This window comes from Aphis gossypii, chromosome X (genome assembly GCF_020184175.1).
Source record: "Aphis gossypii isolate Hap1 chromosome X, ASM2018417v2, whole genome shotgun sequence".
NCBI lineage: Eukaryota > Metazoa > Arthropoda > Insecta > Hemiptera > Aphididae > Aphis > Aphis gossypii.
Genome location: NC_065533.1, coordinates 18,266,486 through 18,288,724, shown reverse-complemented (window position 1 = coordinate 18,288,724; position 22,239 = coordinate 18,266,486). Strand labels below are relative to the sequence as shown.

Here is a 22,239-nt window from a genome sequence, read left to right as displayed (position 1 = left end):
ACTACGCGTATAGGTAATGCTAGTATAAACTTTTGCAGGAGGAAATTTTAATTATTTACAATGATTTATTGTTTTTGATTTACAACTATATAAAAAATGTCATCATAAACTATTTTTACGTAAAAAATCCCGATTTTCCGCTATTTTTTTTATGGTTTTCCCGATGTTTTTAAAAACTGCAAGAAACTTTTTACTTTTGATCTCTATAATGTACACAAGATATACAGGCTGCAACAGATATAACAGATATAATTCAAAATATTATAGTAGTTAGTAAAATCTATAACGTAATACACTGAAGGCAACTGTCTTGACGTAACGACTGAAAATAACATCGGCGCGTATGATTGATATTGTATGCGGTGGATGGCGTCAGACGACGCGAGCGCACAGTAACTGCCTTGGTTATTAGCAGTATACATATTTTGTATTATTAAGATATTAATACGAATATTGAATATACATGTTGTTGGTGTACGTGTGATAAACTTCTCGGAACACCGCCGATATCAAACACGATACAATTCGACGAACAAAAAGGTCAGGTTGCAGGTAGCAGGAAACCCGTGGCCCGCACAATATGTACAATATAATATATTATATAGGTATACAATTTACACGTTTATTTTAATTAATAATAACTAATTATTTATTAACTTAATCGGACTAATTTTTTACCTTAAACCTTCTCTGTGATGTCCTCTGTAATTTAAAAAAAATTGCACGACGATTGAATAAGTAGTTTTGGAGTTTATCCCGAACAACAACAAAAAAGCGACTTCATTTTATATAGAAGTATAGATATAGATAAAGATATATAGTATAGAAGTATAGATATAGATATAGATATAAGATTTGTCATTTATTCAATAACAATTAATATACAAATTATGTAAGTCAATCATACACTATTACAATGAGCATTTGGTTTATTATAATATACGTAATCCGACAGCATCTTACTTTTCGGTTCTCCATTGGCAACTTTGAAGTGCATTTTTGGCATATTCGATAAATTTCACGCCCTTGCATAACAACACGTATACGCACTTGGGATTGTGCATGGCGTGTTGTTGCCAAGCTTCGTCGTCTTCCTCCCATTCCAATAGCAACAGCCCGCAGTAGAAGCATCGAACCGAGTCGCCCGTCCCGGTGTAAGTGAAACCGCATTCGGCCAACGAATATTTGTCTCGACACGAGCGAAGAGGATGTGAATCGAATGTTTTCAATCTCGACAGGAGGGTCGAATACTCGGGATGTTTTGGAACCGAGTTCTCCTGTACCGAACACACCAGCGTCCGCCAATCGACTTCACGATTTGTCACGTGGTTTACGCATTGTTGTGCGTGCGACGACGACGGCCGACGGGCCCGATCTATCGAAGACGGCGGCGGCGGCGGCAGTGTCTGTGATTGTTGGCGTGCTTTTTGTGCAAATTGTTGGGTGGTTGGTCGTAATGGCGGGCTCGCGCTCGTAGAGGAGGCCTCGAGCGGGTAAGACGTGTCCGTACGACCGTCTGTCGAGATGGCCGCTGGAGATTGGGCGACTGGGTCGGCGTGCGACGGCGGTGTTGCGGGTAGTGCCCAGTGTATGACTGAATCGCGGGCTACAACGGATTATTAAAAGATATTAAAACATTGACGATATTATTATAATAATAAGGAAAAAACGTTATTTACCAGTTTCACCGGTTATTATTCGAACGACCTTCTCATGTCCAGGGAATTTTTCGGGATACCTATTTTTTTTTAAATAATTTTATTAATGACCCCGAGTCAAAACGATTGATATTGTACAATGTACTTACTGTGACAAGTGTGTAAATGGTCACCGAGCTTGTCCTTCCGGGAGTACGTCTTGAGGCAAATCCCACACGTATTCTTCGTTCCGTCGTGGATTTTAGCGTGCCTGACCAGATTACGCTTGTGAGCGTACTCTTTGTTACATGTCACGCACTTAAACATCTTAGAAAAATGTATCGCGTCAGTGTATCTTATACAACAATTGTGATTAAAACGGATGAAAAACACTACTTTTTAAAATACAATCTCTTATTTTAATAACACGTCTCACGTCAGTTTAAACATCATACAGGTATAACAGCAAAAGACTAATCAAATACAAGTTGATGAATGTGTTATCAACACATTCTCTCTAATACAGTGTTACACTTTGTGATGACATTAATATACAACGCTTCGCCACTATAGTACGCGTCACGAAAACGTGCGGATCACCGCAGCGCGCCATTTGTCGATTTTTCTAAAAACCAGTGGGCCTCAATATTTGATCTCTTTTACAAGTGCGTGCCACTGGTTTGACAGGTACTATACATTTTGGAACAGTTTGGATATCACTAACGAGAAATGGCCACTGGGCGCGCGGCGGTCATCCGCACGTTTTCGTGACGCGTACTTTTTATAAATAAAAAAAAGTCGGCAAGTGGTACCGCTCTGCTGTACATTAGGGGGTGGGGTGGACCTCGGACTAGGGTAGGTTAAATTTAAAAGCAATGATAGGTATCATTGTATTCGAAAAACGATTCTGAACGGAGATGATTTGTCAGTCTAGAATATATGATATTATATAAATATTGTCATATATTCTATTTTGAAACAAATATTTTATTTTTCAGTTAGGACGCATTTGCATAAGGCATGGTTAATCAATTTTTCCAAAAACATTGCATGTAGTTATCATAATTCACATAGATAATAATTAATAATTACAACCATATGAAAAAATCGATTCGGTCGAAAACTGGTTTTGTGTAAAAATTCCCGTTTTTCTGTCATTTTTTTTTGTTTTTCTCGATTTTTTTGAAAACTGTTGGAAAATATTTACTTTTTTCCTCTATAATGCACCAAGGATATTCACTTTTCCATCGGAAACCACCCTCGAAATTTGAAATTGAAGCATTATTTCGGCTCTTTATGCTGTACACAGACACAAAAAAAAACATACATCATTGTAAAATCAATACATTCATCTCTCCGTTCAGAATCTAAAAAAATGAATATACTATGAAAATTTAATATTTTATAATACAAATTAAAACTTATAATAACATAATAACAGTATATATTATATATATAAATAATAACATAACATGAACATGATATATGAATAAATAACAGAATAAATAACATTATAAAATTATAAACGTGTTGGCAAATACCAATATAAAAATGAGACAAATATACAATTTACAATTTAAATAATACAAAAAGTTATTGATAATATTTAGCTGGATTCCTAATAGTTCTTTTAGGTCTTTGATGGTTATTAGTGGTAGTTAAGGTTGTTTCAGAAATTTGACTTTTATAACTATCATTATTTGAATCAGTGTTAATATTAGAAATTTGTTCATGATTTGATTATTTAATTTTTAACATTTGGTCTACATGACGTTTTCAAATGTAATTTTCATCTGTGGTGACCTGATAGTTTCTAGTACCTAATATTTTTGTTACTATTTGTTAATATAGCTGTTTTCCACTTAGAACTTGGAGATCTATAATCCCTTACTAACACTTTTTCATTTAAGTCAAAAGCAACATCTCTCCTTCCATTATTTTGAATTTGAGTAATTTGTTTGCCTAGGACTATGTCGTCAGTTTGTGGTTTGAGTAGATCAAAAATAAATCTTACTGACTTGCCTAATGGGAGAGCGTCGAGCGAAGTCGTCGTTGCGTCGCTGTCGGTCACTAGTAACACTGGTGGATTCGAAAACATGTACGGTGGTGACAAGTATCCCCGATATTCGTAGACATTATCTGTAAATGCCCTAGAAATATTTTACCACTAGGGGTGTATAATTTGAATACACAGACACACAGTAAGAACATGTGTATTACATAGCATTATAAAATCAATCCGCGTTTGGTGATATTGTCTTAACAGTTAACAAGGTCACACATCTGTGGACCCGATAACGGTACATATAACACTATTTGGTTATTTTAATTTGTATTAATAATATTATTGTTTCTTTGCTATGTCTTCGCAATACCCTCAAACTGTATGCGCTGCAGTCAACAGTTACTGTCAGAGCATCGTACGAGTTAGGAGTGTATATTTTATATTATACATGTTAACCGTCGTTACCGTGTATTATTTACGTTTTAAATACAATAATTATTTTAAACGCTCTATTACAAACACGAATTTATTAAGATGTCACGTATGTATGTATATAGGCATTTATGTATGTATGTATATAGGTATGTATGTAAGTATGTATGTATGTATGTATGTATGTATGTATGTATGTATGTATGTATGTATGTATGTATGTATGTATGTATGTATGTATGTATGTATATATGTATATAGGTATATAGGTATGTATGATCCACTATGAGGTGTTTAGAGGGGGTGGCGTGGTGGCGCAATTTCTGGCGGGGTTAGTGAAACGGGGGGGACGCAGAATCGGCTATTTAATACTAATGATAACTGTAACTATTCCATCCATCCGAACCACCCATTTCTTTGCTTTGAAAAAATAATTTTCATTATCGGTCCACGGTTTCCTGTAACTGTTTGGCATGGTATTGCAGTTGATCCAAATGCAAATAATGCTAGTGTACGAAACTAAAAACTCTTGTAAATACACAAAAATATTATACCTATGTAAATATTATATTATGACTATAGCAATTTAATTACATTACATAAGTTTATCAAAAATGTATCGTTCTATCGTCAGATTGTATTTGTATTTGTATCTTTTAAAATAGTGTGTTTGAATAGGATGCCATGGCCGATAGTCTGGATAAATAATATAATATACATAGATTATAACAATATTATATCGTCGTAGCTTAATATATTTTTTAAATATTAAGTTTTTCATAAGTTTTCCTTCAAATAGCTATAAAGAAATCCTGAAGCCTCAGTATAGGAAAAATGTTACGAGCGTTTGAATTTTAAATTTTTACGGAATCGCGTAACGATAACGATTTATCCTCAATTGATTTTCAATAATTGTTATTATTCTAAAATTATAAGTCATAGATACTTGAAAATTTCACCAGTTCTTTAGATTGTCATTTTCTTTACATAATTTAATTTTCAAAATATTTCGCTTATTTTAAGGCTATTTATAGGCATTTGAAATATTCGGTTTTTTTTTTTATAAACGATAACATTTTTTTTGCCAAGTCAAAATAGTTGAAAATTCAATACAACGTTCCTCATAAGTTATTCTTATAGTGATTCAAAAATTATAAGAATACATATGCACAATTTTTTTAAATTTGTTTTTGAAGTTCTAACATTGACAAAATTCGTCAACATCATGAATGTTTGTATTGTTTGCAAATAATTTTGTAGCTTTAAAAATTGTTGTATAAATAGATAAGAATTGAAAATTTAATAAAAGATTTTACATAAGTTTCACTTACAATAATATAATTTATTAAAATAACAATTTAGTACCAAATAATTTTAGATTTTTGTTGTAGTAAAAAAGTACTAGTCGTAGAAACTTGAAACAAACACTAGTTGTTTAAATTGGCATTTTCTATACATGATTTAATTTTGGGATATATTCAGATCATTAAAACATAAACTACCTTTTTCACCGCCCACTGAAAAATATATAGGTAGTAGGCTGACAAATCATCTCCGTTAAGAATCGTGATATCTATCATTGGATTCAAAATTAACACTCCTATACATAATAGTGAACTACGCGGCACTTAATATACAGCAGAGCTGTACCCACTTGACCATACTTTTTTTAATTTAATTATTCGATTATTCAAAACATTTGTAATTGCTAGATTTAATATTTTTTAAATAGGTACCTATTGTGTTTATAAATGTTTTTAATTAAATATAAATTATGTTTTAATTAACGTTTGAAAAATAATTATTCAGTTATTTATAATATATCTGAAGTAAGCCGTAGCCCGTAAGTGCTTTACAAAACATAAACATAATATTATCTTTATCATTTATACATTTAAATTAATTTCTTTGTGTAACTTGTACCTTCCAGTATGTGCTACTAGTCATAAGCAATATGGTTTATTATGTCATCTATATTCTATACGACTAAATAGTAAATTTAGTTTTATTGTGGAATTAATGATTTAACTTTAGACCATCAATTTACAATAAATTCGAATTTTGTAACTTATAAGTCCGCGCCGTATAGTACATGAGAAAATAAGGTAGCCAAAAAACACCCTAAATGAATTAATCTGTAATAGATAATATAATATCTGTAATATGTTAATATGTCTATACCTACTAATATACCCAATAGCTACTTCTAATAAACATTTTAACTATTTTAAACAACATTCCTGCGTAGGTATTTTGTTTTTATTAATTTTATATGTTACTATTGGGAATCCGGGGATACCTAAGTATTTACAATTTTTTTCATATAAATTCTTAACCTAGTAATATTTTTAATATTATTATAATCATAATCTCCATCACTGTTAAATATATGCATAATAAAATATAATTGACTATACATCCTATCCGTGTTATTATCACGGAGAAAGAATATTGTGCGGTTATTATCGTATAGACAACCAATGTAAAAAGTTAAATGGCGAATAATACAAAATTATTTCGTCTTCACATAATATAATAATACTCATAATCGAATAATGCACCCCCAGCCCGACGTGAACAACACTTTATTGTATAATTATTATTATCTCGGACGGTTTTGAAACGCTGGATTTCGTAGGTACCTACCTATCTAGCTGAAGTAGAAATTATATTACACTGTACTGTTTCGTTACGCGTGTTGGGTATTTTTCAAATAAAATAAGTACACTCAGACGTTTCGATCACACCAGTAAGTGTCATATAAAAGTATCTATCTATACAACGCTAAGCACTATTAATATACCTAGGCACTTGGCAAGACGTAGAACTGCACTCGATGTCACGTATAGGTATAGACTTTTATCGCGCACAGCGATTTGTGGGTATAGGTTAGGCACTCGACACCCGACAGGTGGTTCTTATCTCTTATCATCTCCATCGTCAATCGAATAAAATATTAATAGGTATCGTTGACACATCATAGGTACTAATATTATTCTACGCATTGCGAAACGCTCTTCGGCCGGCCTACAATAACAGCTACACGATATTTAATGTAATATTATAACATTGTGTTATTTACGCGCATTATAATATTATCTGTACTCTGACATGAGATAATTATATGTATTTATATGCGCACGTAGGCTACACATTATTATTGAATAGGTGCGTCCTGACGACCGGTGACGACATTGTCGGTATAATATATTACATCGTAGACTTTTTTTTTGTTAATAGGTTGTGTACATAGAAATAATGATAATGTCGCCGATTATGATTTAGTTTAATCCTATACCGCTGCCGCCACAGCGACCGAAGCGAAGACCGCATCGGTGTCCGACAACATAATACTTCCTCTATATATATTATATATATCATTAAAATTTACGAATACATCGCTATAGACATCGGGTAATCACGACAACCACGAAGACGATATTATGGGTAAGTTTTATCGAGGGTTTTATGATCTTATAGAGTAGCGGCACAAACGCAAATAGTCATACCTACATACCTACTTGTAATCCAACCCTAAGCAACGTAGTTGTCAGTTGAGTTATATACATAGGTACCTAAGTCATTTACGTTGTTATATTAATATTCAATAGTCAATATAGTTAAAATAAAATAACTCGGTAGGTGGGTAATTAAGACGCAGTGTAGGATAACACGTCTACGATTGACACTGATACATATTTTTTCCACTGTCATTCGTTCCCACAACACCATAATAATCTCCGTTCTATATTATATTTATTGGGATATTGAATATATCGATAAAAAAATGTCGGTGAATTTAAGTAAAATTCCGCAAATCTATTATACATTTTTTTCGATTTTTTCAATAAACCTATGTATAGTATACGTATACGAGTTCAATTTTTTATCGTTTCAAAACTTTTATAAATTAATTTTATTGAATTTGTAAAGTCTAAACATAATAATAATATAAAACGAATACTTATTTTCTATTTTTACTACCGGTTTACCTAAAGGCATTCTTAAAATTATCCTTCATATTAAAGAAAAAAAACGATACCATTAATCATCGCATAGAATAAAACTAGATACTTTTTTTATTCGAAACAGAAAATGATTCAACAAATAAATAATTAAATGTGCAACAATATAACTTTAATACATACATAACATATATCATAATTGTTAAAAAAAACATTATTTTTAAAACATATATAATTATAGAAGTACCTACTTATTATTAAGTATATAATATTTTAAAATTCATATTTCGGGAATAAATAGGTAGGTAATAATGATATTGATCACGTGTTTTAATACAATCTTTTTCAATTCTTTTTTTAAACGCCTGATTTACAGTCTTACTTATACTTACTTATGAGGCTTAAAATGGCTTAATCCAGTATATTCTGTAGGTAATAAGTATAATGTTGTTGAGTATATAGACAACCTATTTAAATAGTAAGTACCTACCTATATAATAGTTACTATAATTGTAAAAACAAAAGAAATGTAGGGTTGTTACTCATAAGATTTTAACAGCGGTAAAGAAAACTTCTGTACAATTTATTGAACTCTCTAAATATTATATTATATACTCGTATTTCATGTTTACTCTGACATACATACTGAGACCGCGAGTACAAACTGTGGTTAAATTTTACTTCGGGTTGACTAGCTGACGGTCACATACAAAGTCGGCTCGGTTTTCATCTCAGAAAAATAAAAGAAGTCTGTCCCACAATAGAAGCTAACTCCAACTCAGCGTCCCAGCCTAACGCCACTATAATAATAAAATCATAAAGATAATAATTATTTTATAAGTGTCAAAGGTATTTTAGGAAGCTCCTCTGTTTATTTTCATTGTATACCATGGTGAGTATCAATTACCAAATTTATAAACAATAGGTACATACATACTTTTGATTCTATAGTTTATTATAATTGTATTTATTTTATGTAAATACTCAAAATAAAACTAAACAAGAGCGGTCAAGTGAGGAACGCTCTGCTATACAGTAAGTCATTATTATTTATGTGTTAAATTTGAATAAAATTAAAGGTATCATTGTATAAACTTTGAATATAATTTTCAAGTATTTTGACTGAGCCAACATTTTTTTATCGATATTTATATAAAAAAAAAAACTAAACAAAAACAAATACTTCAAGTGCCTATAAATAGCCTTGAACAGTATTTTGAAAATTAAATTATGTAAAGAAAATGACAATCCAAAGAACTGTTGAAATTTTCAAGTATCTATAACTTATAATTTTTGAATAATATCAAATATTGAAAATTGTTTGAGGATAAATCATTATTGTTACACGATTCCGTAGAAATTTAAAATTCAAACGCTCATAACATTTTTTCTATAATGGGGCTTCGAAATTTCTCTATAGGTATCTGAAGGAAAACTTAGTATTTAAAAAATATATAAAACTATGGTATAATTGTTATAATTTATAGATATTATATTATCTATCGGCCATGGCATCCTATTCAAACACACTATTTTAAAAGATAATACATTTACGATCTGACGATAGTACGATACGCTTTTGATATAGGTACCTATGTAATGTGGTCCAAACGTAGTTGCTATATTCACAATATAATATTTACATAGGTATAATATCTTTTGTGTAATTACAGAAGTTTTTAGTTTCGTATCACTAGCATTATTTGCCATTGGATCAACTGCAATTCTCCTGCCAAACAGTTACAGGAAACCGTGGACCGATAATGAAAATCATTTTTTCGGAGGAAAGAAATGGGTGGTTTTGGTAGCCGGTTCGGATGGATGGAATAATTACAGACATCAGGTTTCGAACAATATTTATTGCTATAATTTATAGACTAGCGAAAATGTGCATAATATATAATTTAATATTATATATAGTTGATGATACCGCGGGGTACATATTAGTGTAATAGTATTTATTGTTGGTACTCAATAAATCTGAAATCGACATTTAAAAAACAAAAATAGACTAAGAAATAGTATTAGGATTATCCACATGATCGCGTAACGCACAAACAACTAGCGAATAATGAGTTCTATTTTAATTTATTTAAGAACTAATGCTTACTATTCTTTCTATTCTATTTACAACAGTAAGTATACATGACACGCTTTAGTTAGTAGGTAGGTACTTGATTACTATATTGGTTCTAAAAAAGGGGTTCAAAGAACAACTGTAGAGAGTAAACTATACATAGCAATATACTATAGAGTAAAGACTATAGAAAACATATTATTGAGATATATTTTGCAGATAGTATATTATAATATAGGTACTACACACATATGAGACATCACTTGCTTAATGCCTTATAGTAGATTTTATGTAGGTACCTATACCTATACCTTTAATTCTTTAACTTAATGAGAATATAATTTTCGATACATTATTATAAAACCATTTTGAGTTAAGGAATTTCAATCCTTAATAATTACAGATACCCATAATTATTAACTATTATTTTTTAAGGAAAGAATAAAAATCTTAAGTTTATTGTATATAATATATTTTATGAAACAAAAAAAAAGATTAATTTAATCTTAAAGAGTTGAATTGAATAATCGTGATATAAATTAATACAATATATTATAGAAGTATGCATAGATAAGTGAAATCAATACTATAATATTGATATTTGTATATTTTTTTTAATAGACACCCATATAAAAAATATAAATATTAACTATGTATACATACTACAATACTATATTATACATATTCATGTAGGTACATGTACTTATTATCTATAATGTAAATATAGAAATAGAATATACACTCAAATCTTACAAAGTATAATTATTTAAGTACCTACCTACAATATATTTTTATAATAATTAATAAAGAGTGTCGTAGACTTATAAAATCATAATTCAATATTTAAATAGAATTTGAATGATTACACTAATCTTTTATAAATTTACAATGGAGTGATAAATTTATTGATTTTACAATGATGTGTGCTTTTTTGTATTTGTATACACGATATATTGTTGAGTCAAAAGGCTTGAAAAATTTATCAAGATTTTTCATAAGTTGTTCATAAGACCGAATAAGAAATATAGCAAATACATAGTAAGAGTAGTAAGACTATTTTATTTTATTATTATGAGCGTTTAATTAAGTATTTTAACAAAATTTTTAAAATCTCAAAAATGTTCAAATTATTTTGGAAGTAAAAAGTACTACCTACAACTAATAGGTAGTAAGAAATTCATAACATTTTTCTTTTAATATCTAAGATTTAAAAATTCAATACAAGATAACTCGTATGGTTTTCTAACTTGAGTAAAAAAAAGTATACATTATAGATACTCATCCGTAAAATAACTATTTCTTCTTTCAAAATTTCAAAGGTTTTTTGATATTTTGTTGCAATTCAAAATTATTGTACCTATGTATAATCTATTATCTACGCATAGGTTTTTTTATAAATAAATAAAATCAATTTACAAAACGTACATGATTTTACTTTTAGAATATCTAATACTAATTCATACAATTCAATTAAATAATTAAAAACATATACACCTATCATGAAAAAAAACTAATTACGTTTCTGTATTCTATAGAATATATTAATTTATGTATATATTATGTACTTTCTTAGGCGGATATATGTCATGCATACCAAATAATTCGAGGAAACGGAATACCTAAAGAAAATATTATTACGATGATGGTGGATGACATTGCGTACAATCCAAGGTTAATATTTTAATTTATAAGTATTATATTATGTAGATATAGGTACCTATACTGTAGTTAATGTATTATTTATGAATTATTTTAAAATGTATGACCAGTTGTGGAGTCTCTATATTATCATCATATATATTCAAACTTTAAAATTTGTTGGATCCTAATTATATTTTATTCACGCCAATACACATAACTAGAGCTAAATAAATTAATTACTGTTAATTTTCATTGTCGATGTTTAATCAGTGGTTATCAAAAGGCAATAATGAAAAATAGTGTGAATTCAAAATAAATATTCATAATATGTTAATATTTAGTGATCATAACTGTAGTCTTATTAAATTAATTATATCTTATATAATAAATATTAAATATTAAATGGGTTGGTAAACTATATAAGTTATATAATTATCTATATATAATATATAAAAAATACAAGTTAAAATACTAAAAAGTAAAAATTATTCTAAAAAAAGACTCGAGGTACTACAAAAAATGCTTATACAATGATATGAATGTACTACCAATAAAAAAATTATTTTATAAAGCTTCAGTACTTTTTATAATTAAAATTACCTAACTTTTTATACGGAACACTGACATAATAGGTACTCGACAAATATCTAATATCAAAGTACCAACTATGCACAAAAAATTAACACAATCCACATACCTACTTATATATCGGTCCAAATGTTCACAATATATATTACCGTTAGAAATCAAACATTGCAACACTTTAAAGATTCCTAAAAAAAAAAAATACACGTTGGCTACTACAAGAACAAAATATAGACAGACTCATCACAAATGTATAGGATTATCGTATTATTACTGTTATTTTATATTTATTTTTACTCGCATACTATTTGACATATTAATAATCTCTCGTAGAAATGATATACACGTCTAACTTTAGTCTATAGATAATTTTTGTATTATATAATATAGCTATATTTAGAGTCATGCCAAGTTTTTATAGGACTATGAATTATGATTTAAATTTGACTTGTTCGTGTTTTAATTTTAACCAAATTTGATTTTAATGAACGAGTATAATATATATATATATATTAATTTGAATATTATCGTTTAATATCTCTTGAGAATAGTATAAGCCGCACTAATGTGTCTGCATATTAAATGATTTTGTACGTTTTTAGCACGTATAATAATAATTCCATAACCAACGTAAACTACTCACAGTGAATTTTAAGTGTGGTCGGGGTGCATGCATGCGAAGGAAGAAAAAATTAATATTTAATACCTTCTTCTGCTGGTCTTTAACTTATTTTATTTTGTCACGATTATTCGTTGTTTATTTATGTTTTCATTGAATTTTTACGACAGGAATCCAACGCCAGGAACGATAATTAATCAACCCAACGGTACGGACGTGTACAAGGGAGTTGTTATCGACTACAAAGGGACGGTAAGATATTTTTCACGTCATTCAGCCATTAATGCAAGGCTGCAGCTAATGTTTTTATGATAATACTCCAATCTGCAATTGTATAATAATAAGTGCGACTTTCAATGTTTTTCAATTACATACAAATGTATAGCATCGCTATTTATGGCTATCGCGCTTTTCTGTTATATTGATTAAAGATTAAACCGACAACAGATATTTACCTTATTGGGTATAAATATACGGAAATAAATTTATTGTTCCCGACACTTGAGCTGGTTGTATAGTTCCAGTCAATACCTATAATAGCTATTTGGCTAAATAATATTACATGATATTATATGCACATATTTAAAGTTTTCTATGTACTAAGTTACATTAAAAACATAAAAAGGTTTTAGAAAACAATCAGATTTGATTGGCGTATGTGTATTAATTTATTTGATAAAAATTCAACTTTTTATAACCGTAATATTAAACAGCATAATCTTGTTACTCCAATATTAGGATGTGAACAGTACCAACTTCTTAAAGATCATCACCGGAGACAAAAAGGCTATGCAATCCGTTGGAACTGGAAAAGTTATTGAAGGGTGCGTATTATGTATAGACATTTTTGAGTGAGAGAGGCATTATAGTATATAACTGAATGTTTAATGTAAACAGTAAATAGATACTTTTGAAGAATCTATAGAACTTCTGTAGAAAACAGTACTATACAGTAGTAATACGATATTAAAATTATTGATTAAAATGTTTACTAATATTTACATAGTATGTAAATATATATTAATTATTAATATATTTCTATTGTTTGTTGTTAGAGCAAACTATGTCTTATTGTCTTAAAGATAATTATATTTTTAATTTTTAAACGGTGCATAACAATACAATATTAAAGTAACCATAAAAATTTTCACTATAAGTCTATAACCATTAACCATTCAATATAATCATATTGGTTTAATACTTCTATATTAATTATGAAGGTTTACAGCTGTTTAGTTATTGGCGTATATATATAGTTGTACGTGTATTTACATTTGCGTGTATAATATAAATATACTTTTTTTTATAAAATTGTTTGTATAATAAAGAGGACCGAATGATAAAATATTCATTAATTTTGTCGATCACGGTACAACAGGGATATTAGTTTTCCCAGAAGATTATTTGTACGCCGATCAATTGAACGATGCTCTCAAAACTATGCACGCAACTGCTAGTTATAAAATGGTACTTCTTCCTTTAATATTATTCATAAATCATAATGTATGTTACAATTTTATATTTTAACATTGTTGCTTTAAAATGTTCGGTGATATAGGTGTTGTTGTACATTGAAGCGTGTAAGGCGGGTTCTATGTTTGATGGGATACTCCGTGACAACACAGATGGTGAGTGCACAGAGATACAGGATTTTGACTCCCCTGTGCCTTTTTTTTTTGCAAAAAAAAAATAATTCAAGTGAAATTATTTTAGTTGTTTTCTATTAACTTAAAAAAAAAAAAATAGTAATTAAAATAAAGTTAGTGTAATGTAATGTAATATAATACTAACAGGTTGATTACCAACGATGCTTCTTGGTATCGTTTTTAAGCTAGTTTATAGCCCCATAAAATAAATATATGTTAGTGGATAAGGATAAGTCTTAAAACTGTGTATAGAATGTAAATACTACCTACATTAAATTTTATATTTATACCTGTCATATATATTCTAATAAAATGGCCATTTGATTTATAGGTACATTTAATATATTAAGTATATAAAGCGATTTTATAATTTATGAAATTGGCAAAATTTTAAAGTACGTTTTGCTAGCACTATCAAAATTTTACATTTTCAAATGGGCGGGGCTGGCGATATGTATTTAATTTTTTATTTTAAGCCAAGACAATTCGTTTTCGTATTAAAATCTATGATTAAAAGTATAAATCTGTTTTAAAACTAGTTTTGGCTGTAACTGCATCAGGACCCAGGGAAAATTCTTATGGATGCTATTGTAGATCTCAATCTGGACCATACAAAACATGTCTCGGAGATTTGTTCAGCGTTACGTGGATGGAAAACTTAGATGCGGTATGTTGTAGTCGCGTAGTTTTATATTAATCTGTATAATTATATTATAATATGCTTAGAGAGTTTTTTTTTTTGAGTGAGAGAGGGTGAATAGATTTAAATATTATGAACATTTGGTATTTTTTACTTGGGCATTTCAAGTTAAGTACCTATAACCAATTTTTATATTGGTCATTGGAGTGTTGGAAATTAAAACACATAAATAGGTTATCTGATCGCAGCTATCAGATTTATAAATCTAAAATCTAAAAATTATTTTCTGATCATTTTTAGAGGAGCTAGGACGAATTTCAAACTCATATAACCTACATCTGAATTAGTATTTTTATGGTGGTACTATCTAGTGATAATGTTATAAAAAAATCAACTTCTAAACTTATTTTACTGAGACATAAATATTATAGCTGTTTTAAAATAATATTTTTTAATTAAATACATGGTAAAATACGACGTTATTTTATTGGGTAAAACATGACACCAAGCTCCTAATAAACAGCTGTGTATTATTATTTTGGCCATCGCTCTTTTTTCGCATTACTTTATATTTTTTATTCTAATTAAAGGTTTTATTATAATGCGTGGTATTTACAATGACGAAACAGAACAATATTCGTAATATTATATTCGAATACATTAAGTATTGACAAAATACACAAAGCAATAAAATTGTTCGTCAATAGTATAATTTATTTTAGAAATATCCATGTATTTATATTTACTTTTAAAAAATGTCTACTTTCAGAAAACTATTGGAAAAATAAAAAACAAATTTGACATTCGTTTGTATAAGTTTTCCTACACAAGCGTTTAGATTAAATTTGATTAAACCATACGGCTCATATAAATTGTTAAATATATTAAAAACGCTTTATATAGACTAATTTATACCTATAGATACATTTTTTGATTTATATGGTTCTATTATATAGGACCTGACATTACAATATTATATTGTCAATACTTACACTTAAATATAGTAAGAACACATTTTCTTTTGGATTTTAATATCACACGTCATGTGCGTGTAATTATTTATACTACAAACTCTATAATAACATATTATATATTTTTATCTAAATTTATTTAAATTATAATCGCCATGTAGACGGTATTCGATTCTTCTGCAAAAAAGAGAACCGTTTTCAACGACTTCAAGGAGGTGAGAACCAACGTCACCGAAAGCAACGTCATGGTTTACGGTGATTTCAAAACGGGTCACGAAAAGCTCTCCACGTTCATAGGTTACAATAACCACAAAGAACATTCGCCAGCCAAACCAAAAATGACCAAAACAATTGATTCAAAGGTGTAATATATATATACACAAATATATTATTATATTAATAATCATTTACGAAACACATAAAATTTACTCGCTTTCCTTCGTATAAAATGTAGATCACAGTGTCCGGTATAGATGCACTCGAAGATGCCGTGCAACAACAATTGGCGAACCACGAGTTGCCAGTTTCGGAGAGACACCGTTTGTCAACTGAATTACGCCGGAACAACGAAGTATTTCAAATAATAATAATTAACCGTTTTACGCAGACCACTGTTCGGTAGGATACTAGTAGAATAATATACTGTTTTAGATGAGGTTAATCATCGACAGAGCACTCCGGAAAATTTACTCGATGGTTGCGAAGGCTAGACCGGAAATCATGAGTAAAGTCGGTAACTTTGATAAACCAAATCATCTTGACCTTTCGTTGGACATGTTTCCGTGTTACAGAAGTATTCTAAATAAAATCACAGAGAGCTGTTTTTCTTTACCACGGGTACGTACGATTTAAAACACAATAATATAATAATAAAGGAAAAACATACATAAATATATTTTTTAAACGTTGTTTTTTAATGACTTAAAATAATATAAAAAAATGTGGGCAAGTGGGTATCGGATGGTCACTGTGACAAATGTGTAAAATTTGAACTCAATGAAATACCGCTGTATTCATTGTATACGAAAAACGATTCTAAGCTAAAACCGATATCAGATCGTATATTAGTAATTTGGTACACTTTATATTATATTTTTTTGAAATTGCTATGTTAAGTTGTTTATTTAACTATTAGTAATATAGTAATACAGTAGACTGATTAAATTTTTTCCAAAAATATCGTTGTGTGTATTTAATATAATAATAGATGTTAAAGTTCTATATGCCCCAAAAATAATAGTTTTAACTATAACAAATTAACAAAATAATAATGAATATCGCTATTTGTAGTTAAAACATGTAATTCACAATTTAACAAAAACGGCTATAAAGAAAATATTCTTATACATTTTTTAGATTTCTCGGTTTCAGTATGAAATACATCACGTATTAATTTTTTAAATCTTAGATACAAATATAATTTTTTTATTAATTTATGACTATAATATAGTTTTAAATTTTGCAAATTTTGTTGAAACCCCAAATTTAAAAATACAGTGACTATAAATTTTTGATATCTTTCAATTGGTAATTGGTAATTGGTAATATTTTTTTTAAATAATGAATTATCTCCAAAGAATCACGCGCCGAGTATACCTACTTATTGTGATTCGTTTTTTTTTTATTTTATGGCCTTGTGTATGCATGTGATATCCTAAGGGCATACGTGATACTGTTCGTGTCTGTAAGTTGTGGTATCATTTACATATTCTAATGTGTCAAAATGAATACGATAATACATCTTCGTTATCCCAGATACATGGTTCTTTAATATCCTACGGTGGGTTCGTGAGTCCTGTTGTCAGCCATAATATTGTTAGTTGTCATATTATATTGCGTGTATTAACCATAGTATTATTATTATGATTATTTATACTTGAATACAATTTTATTATGATTAACTTTATACAGGTATAATTAATAATTGTATAATATTATACCTTAGCTCTGTTTGATACGACTCGTGACCTTTAAATATTCATGCAGTTTAATAAATACCAGCTACAATAATTATTATTTAATAGTTTCAAAAGTAATAACAAAAGTTCAAAACATAGGTATTTACTTATTTATTTAATTCTCCGCTAGTCCCTGTGCGATATTAATGTTTGTCAGTTATCATACGCGGTATTGCAGGCTGAAAAACTCTATGGTCGATCAATATTGTCGTATAACTATATTTTTTTTTACTTTTTTGAAACATACTATGACAATTAACATTAAATAATACATCATGTATTTCAAAGAAAAATAGTTTCTGAGGATTTTAATTTACAGGATATTTTTATTTTATCAACTAATAACCTCGTCGTTTCAAAAAAAAAAAAAGATCCTGACGTTTTTAAAAATATTTTTTTCACGTTATTTGAAGTCATTATAAAACAAAATGTTTTAACAGATATATATTATATATTTTTTCTATTATTTATTTTTATTATTTTTGAGTTGTGTTTATTTATTTATTTTTTGAACGAAAAAATAAATTTTAAATTTCATATTTTTAAGCCTCCAAGGCAGAATATTTTTCAGACAATTTAAATAATAATATAGATACATAGAATTTCAAACAAGAAATTAATTAATTATACTCATTTAAATATTATACAAGCGCGAGGTATTAGTACATTATTATGTTGATATGTATTATTAATTATATTTACATAATATATTATAATAGTAATTCCACATTTGTTCGATTAATGATTACAGAATCCCTACGCTTTGGATCGGTTGACGATTTTCGCAAACATGTGTGTCGTCGATAAACACATACACCTGATGGTCGAAAAATTTGTCGGTGCATCGTGTTCAAATATTCCAAAACTGCATAGTATACTGAACGTATATTAAATTCGTGGCATATACGTTGCAGTAATTCACCTACATGACAATTATGCGTATAAATAGATTTATAATCAGTATATAAAATAAAAACATAATAAAAATTGTAATACAAAATTATAAATTATAATAATATAGTATTTTCAATTTGTAACTACATTGAATTCGTTTGTAAAAAATAGATTCGTGAGAATCGCCAATAGTACATTTCGGCAATTAAAGTATTTAATTTCCACCTATGAATCGACGGCAGAGTATAATATACAAAAACAAATGTATATAAATATATATATATATTAACGATATATTATAATATTATTATAATCATAATAATTGGTTTAATATAATGGTTCGAATTTCGTGAGTCAAAATTAATTTCATAAGAGTGAGACAAACCCGAATAGGGACTGAAGAAATAAGCTATATCCACCGAACTTCAAAGGAATTGTTTGATGTGATATATATTGAAAATGGCTCAGTAGTTTTCGATTCTATAAAGAGAACAAACAAAGAAACATTAATTTATATATAATATTATCACCATCACATACAGCACTACGTCTGCCATGAGTTATGACTGTATACCTATATTTTATCATGGTGTATTTCGTACGTCTACGATTTAAATTTACTTAGATGGAAATCAAAGAACATGTACCCCACACGTCTAAATTCGCACACGCGCACACACACACTCAAATATAATATATATTTTACACTTGTAGGTTTTCGTTTTGCGTGCATTATATCAATGATTAGATGTTCGTTTGATGTTATAAACTACCGTCCTTGAAGTATTTGTATTCGACTTGTGAGTTTCCAGTAAGCAATCGTTTTAATTATTATATACAAACACGCGTAATTTAAGATGAAAGTAATCAAACACAGACATTATGTTCAAATTAATTAAACAATATTTTCAAGGAAAGTTTCCGAAATTCATAAATACAATTGTACCTATATCATATATAATATTATTACATCCGTTCCATTGAAATCGTTACCCCTACTCGGTTATTGTTTGATCTTTAATTAATAAAAAGGTATAAAGTTCATAAATTATGATATAATATTTTACTTTGTGATCGATCCAATTATTTAGCCTTTAAACTTAAATTATCGAAATCACTTTATTGTGTTTTAGTCCGCCGTGTAATAGTGTATATAATGTATATGGTTCTATTGTTTGCTACTGATTCTAATGATTGCTGAGCACGAATATTAAGAGTTCAATATTTTTTAGCACAATGTTTATGGTTTACTGGGTTTTTATTAAGCGTTCTTTATTGGTCTCGTGTTTATTTAACTGTCGTTGATCTATTTGACTTAAATTCACTGGTTAATTATTATTTTATTGACTTGTTGTGAGTTCAAAATTCCTGAACGGGTTACTATGTGGTAAAGAAAGTTTCTTAAAAACTGTCTAGATCCCTTCCTTCCTTTATTTTTTTAAGCACTACTAATTACTAATTATTAGTTAATTATCTAACGCACAAACTAAAACATTTTATGCGTAATACGAATACGAATGTGCACTCGTATTTCGTAGTTTTTAGTTAATTTATTAAATAAACATGTTTGTTTTTTCTTTCATTTTCTACCAAAATTATTTATTATGTTCACGGTTTAGTTATTCATATTTTCATTCTTATTATTGTATATGTATGTGTACTATTTTAATTCGGTGTAACACTCAAATTGCTCTATTTATTTAAAAGTTAAGCCTGTATAAATTATAAATAAATAAAGTTGTATACCAGCTATTTGTATACACATTAGACCATATATATATATAAACCATTAAAATAACTACTAAAATATAATGATCATTAAAATTAATAACATTGTAAAAATGTCGCTGGCATAAACATTATTAATTGCATGTTGAAAAAATAAAATTTTGTGTACATAGTATTATTATTATTTTACTGTGTACCTAATGAAGATATATTTATATTGTCTATACAATACGCCGTGTAATACTTGTTATTATACCATATTATGTAGAGAACAACCAGATGTTCGCACTATTTATATAATTACAAGTAACTTATTTAATTTGCACATTTTTAAACAGAAAAAAAATACCATTTTATACATGATTTTTCGGAATAATTAATGGAAATCGGTTATTGATATTTAAAATGTAATCATTGCTTTATAATATGACTTAGATATTTTTGTTATTTGCTGTAAGACAATAATTACTGTAATAGTAACAGCGTGGTTGGTTAATCAACCATTTTATCAACTAGTATCAAGATATCAATATTGATATTGATGGATGAAGTCTGAAAATGCTATCATTCAGGCAACACTTGTGGTTAAACGTTAAAATTATTAACATTTGTGCCAAGTGTCAAACATAATACTTATAAAAGCCACAACACATTATAATTATTAAGGCGTGTAGTTTCAAAACCAGCCAAAAGCACGTTTTTTTAAAACTAGTTTTTTACATTTTATAAATGGTCACAGGGTATTACAAGTGCTGTAAAAATATTAAATATCGAAAAGACTATAACTGGTCTAAACTGACTATGGAAAATTGTGGTTGATATCAAAATCATTAAAAACCAGCGCCATAATCAAACACTTTTTTTTCGCGGCAAAAATACCATATTGTCTTAGATAATATGACAGAATGTTAAATAGTTTTATTAGTTGTTGTTAATAAATTGAAATCAAATGAAGTTTGTCTAAAGTAAGACATAAAAAATGTATTTATATTTTGTTTTTATTAAAATATTCCCATGTTAGTTTCAAAATAACCCTATATGGCTCTATCGCAAAAAATCAAAAAAATATTATGCTTAAAAACCAGCCATATGATGAAATTTGCAACAAAACCACCTATCTATTGAAACTAGAAATGTATACAACTCTTTTAAAATATTTTTATTAAAACACCTATTCGTACACAGTAAGTATGCATTTCAAAACTATGATTTCATATTTATCACAATATTATAGAGAAAATTTTAAGGTTTTTTTAGTTTTCTTTTGTTCCTGAAAATGTTTTAAAAAATTAGTTATGGCTGGTTTTGAAACTATTATACGCCTTAATTAACGAATGATCATAGAAATTAGATAATTTAAACATGATTGGAATAATACTTCATTGGCTATTTTTTTTTTAAATAACTACCTTGAATATTATTTATGAAATAGCTATGTAAT

The 22,239-nt window shown here is 28.4% G+C and overlaps 2 protein-coding genes across 2 annotated transcripts; one reads left to right on the top strand and one right to left on the bottom strand.

Annotated features, from left to right (window-relative positions):
* Positions 1 to 841: 841 nt before the first annotated feature.
* On the bottom strand, positions 842 to 3,735 carry LOC114126338 (uncharacterized). The gene is made up of 3 exons (XM_050207105.1): positions 3,458 to 3,735; positions 1,680 to 1,738; positions 842 to 1,606 (listed from the first exon to the last, which is right to left on the bottom strand). Exons 1-3 carry the CDS (start codon positions 3,733 to 3,735, stop codon positions 960 to 962), a joined length of 984 nt encoding a protein of 327 aa, XP_050063062.1. The 3' UTR covers positions 842 to 959.
* Positions 3,736 to 7,248: 3,513 nt separating this feature from the next.
* Positions 7,249 to 19,213, top strand: LOC114125009 (legumain-like). The gene is made up of 12 exons (XM_027988482.2): positions 7,249 to 7,521; positions 9,713 to 9,882; positions 11,690 to 11,787; positions 13,132 to 13,213; positions 13,700 to 13,785; positions 14,290 to 14,428; positions 14,520 to 14,589; positions 15,147 to 15,274; positions 16,380 to 16,580; positions 16,673 to 16,789; positions 16,870 to 17,055; positions 18,928 to 19,213. The coding sequence occupies exons 1-12, from the start codon at positions 7,518 to 7,520 to the stop codon at positions 19,066 to 19,068; spliced, it is 1,422 nt and encodes a 473-aa protein (XP_027844283.2). The 5' UTR covers positions 7,249 to 7,517; the 3' UTR covers positions 19,069 to 19,213.
* Positions 19,214 to 22,239: the final 3,026 nt, after the last annotated feature.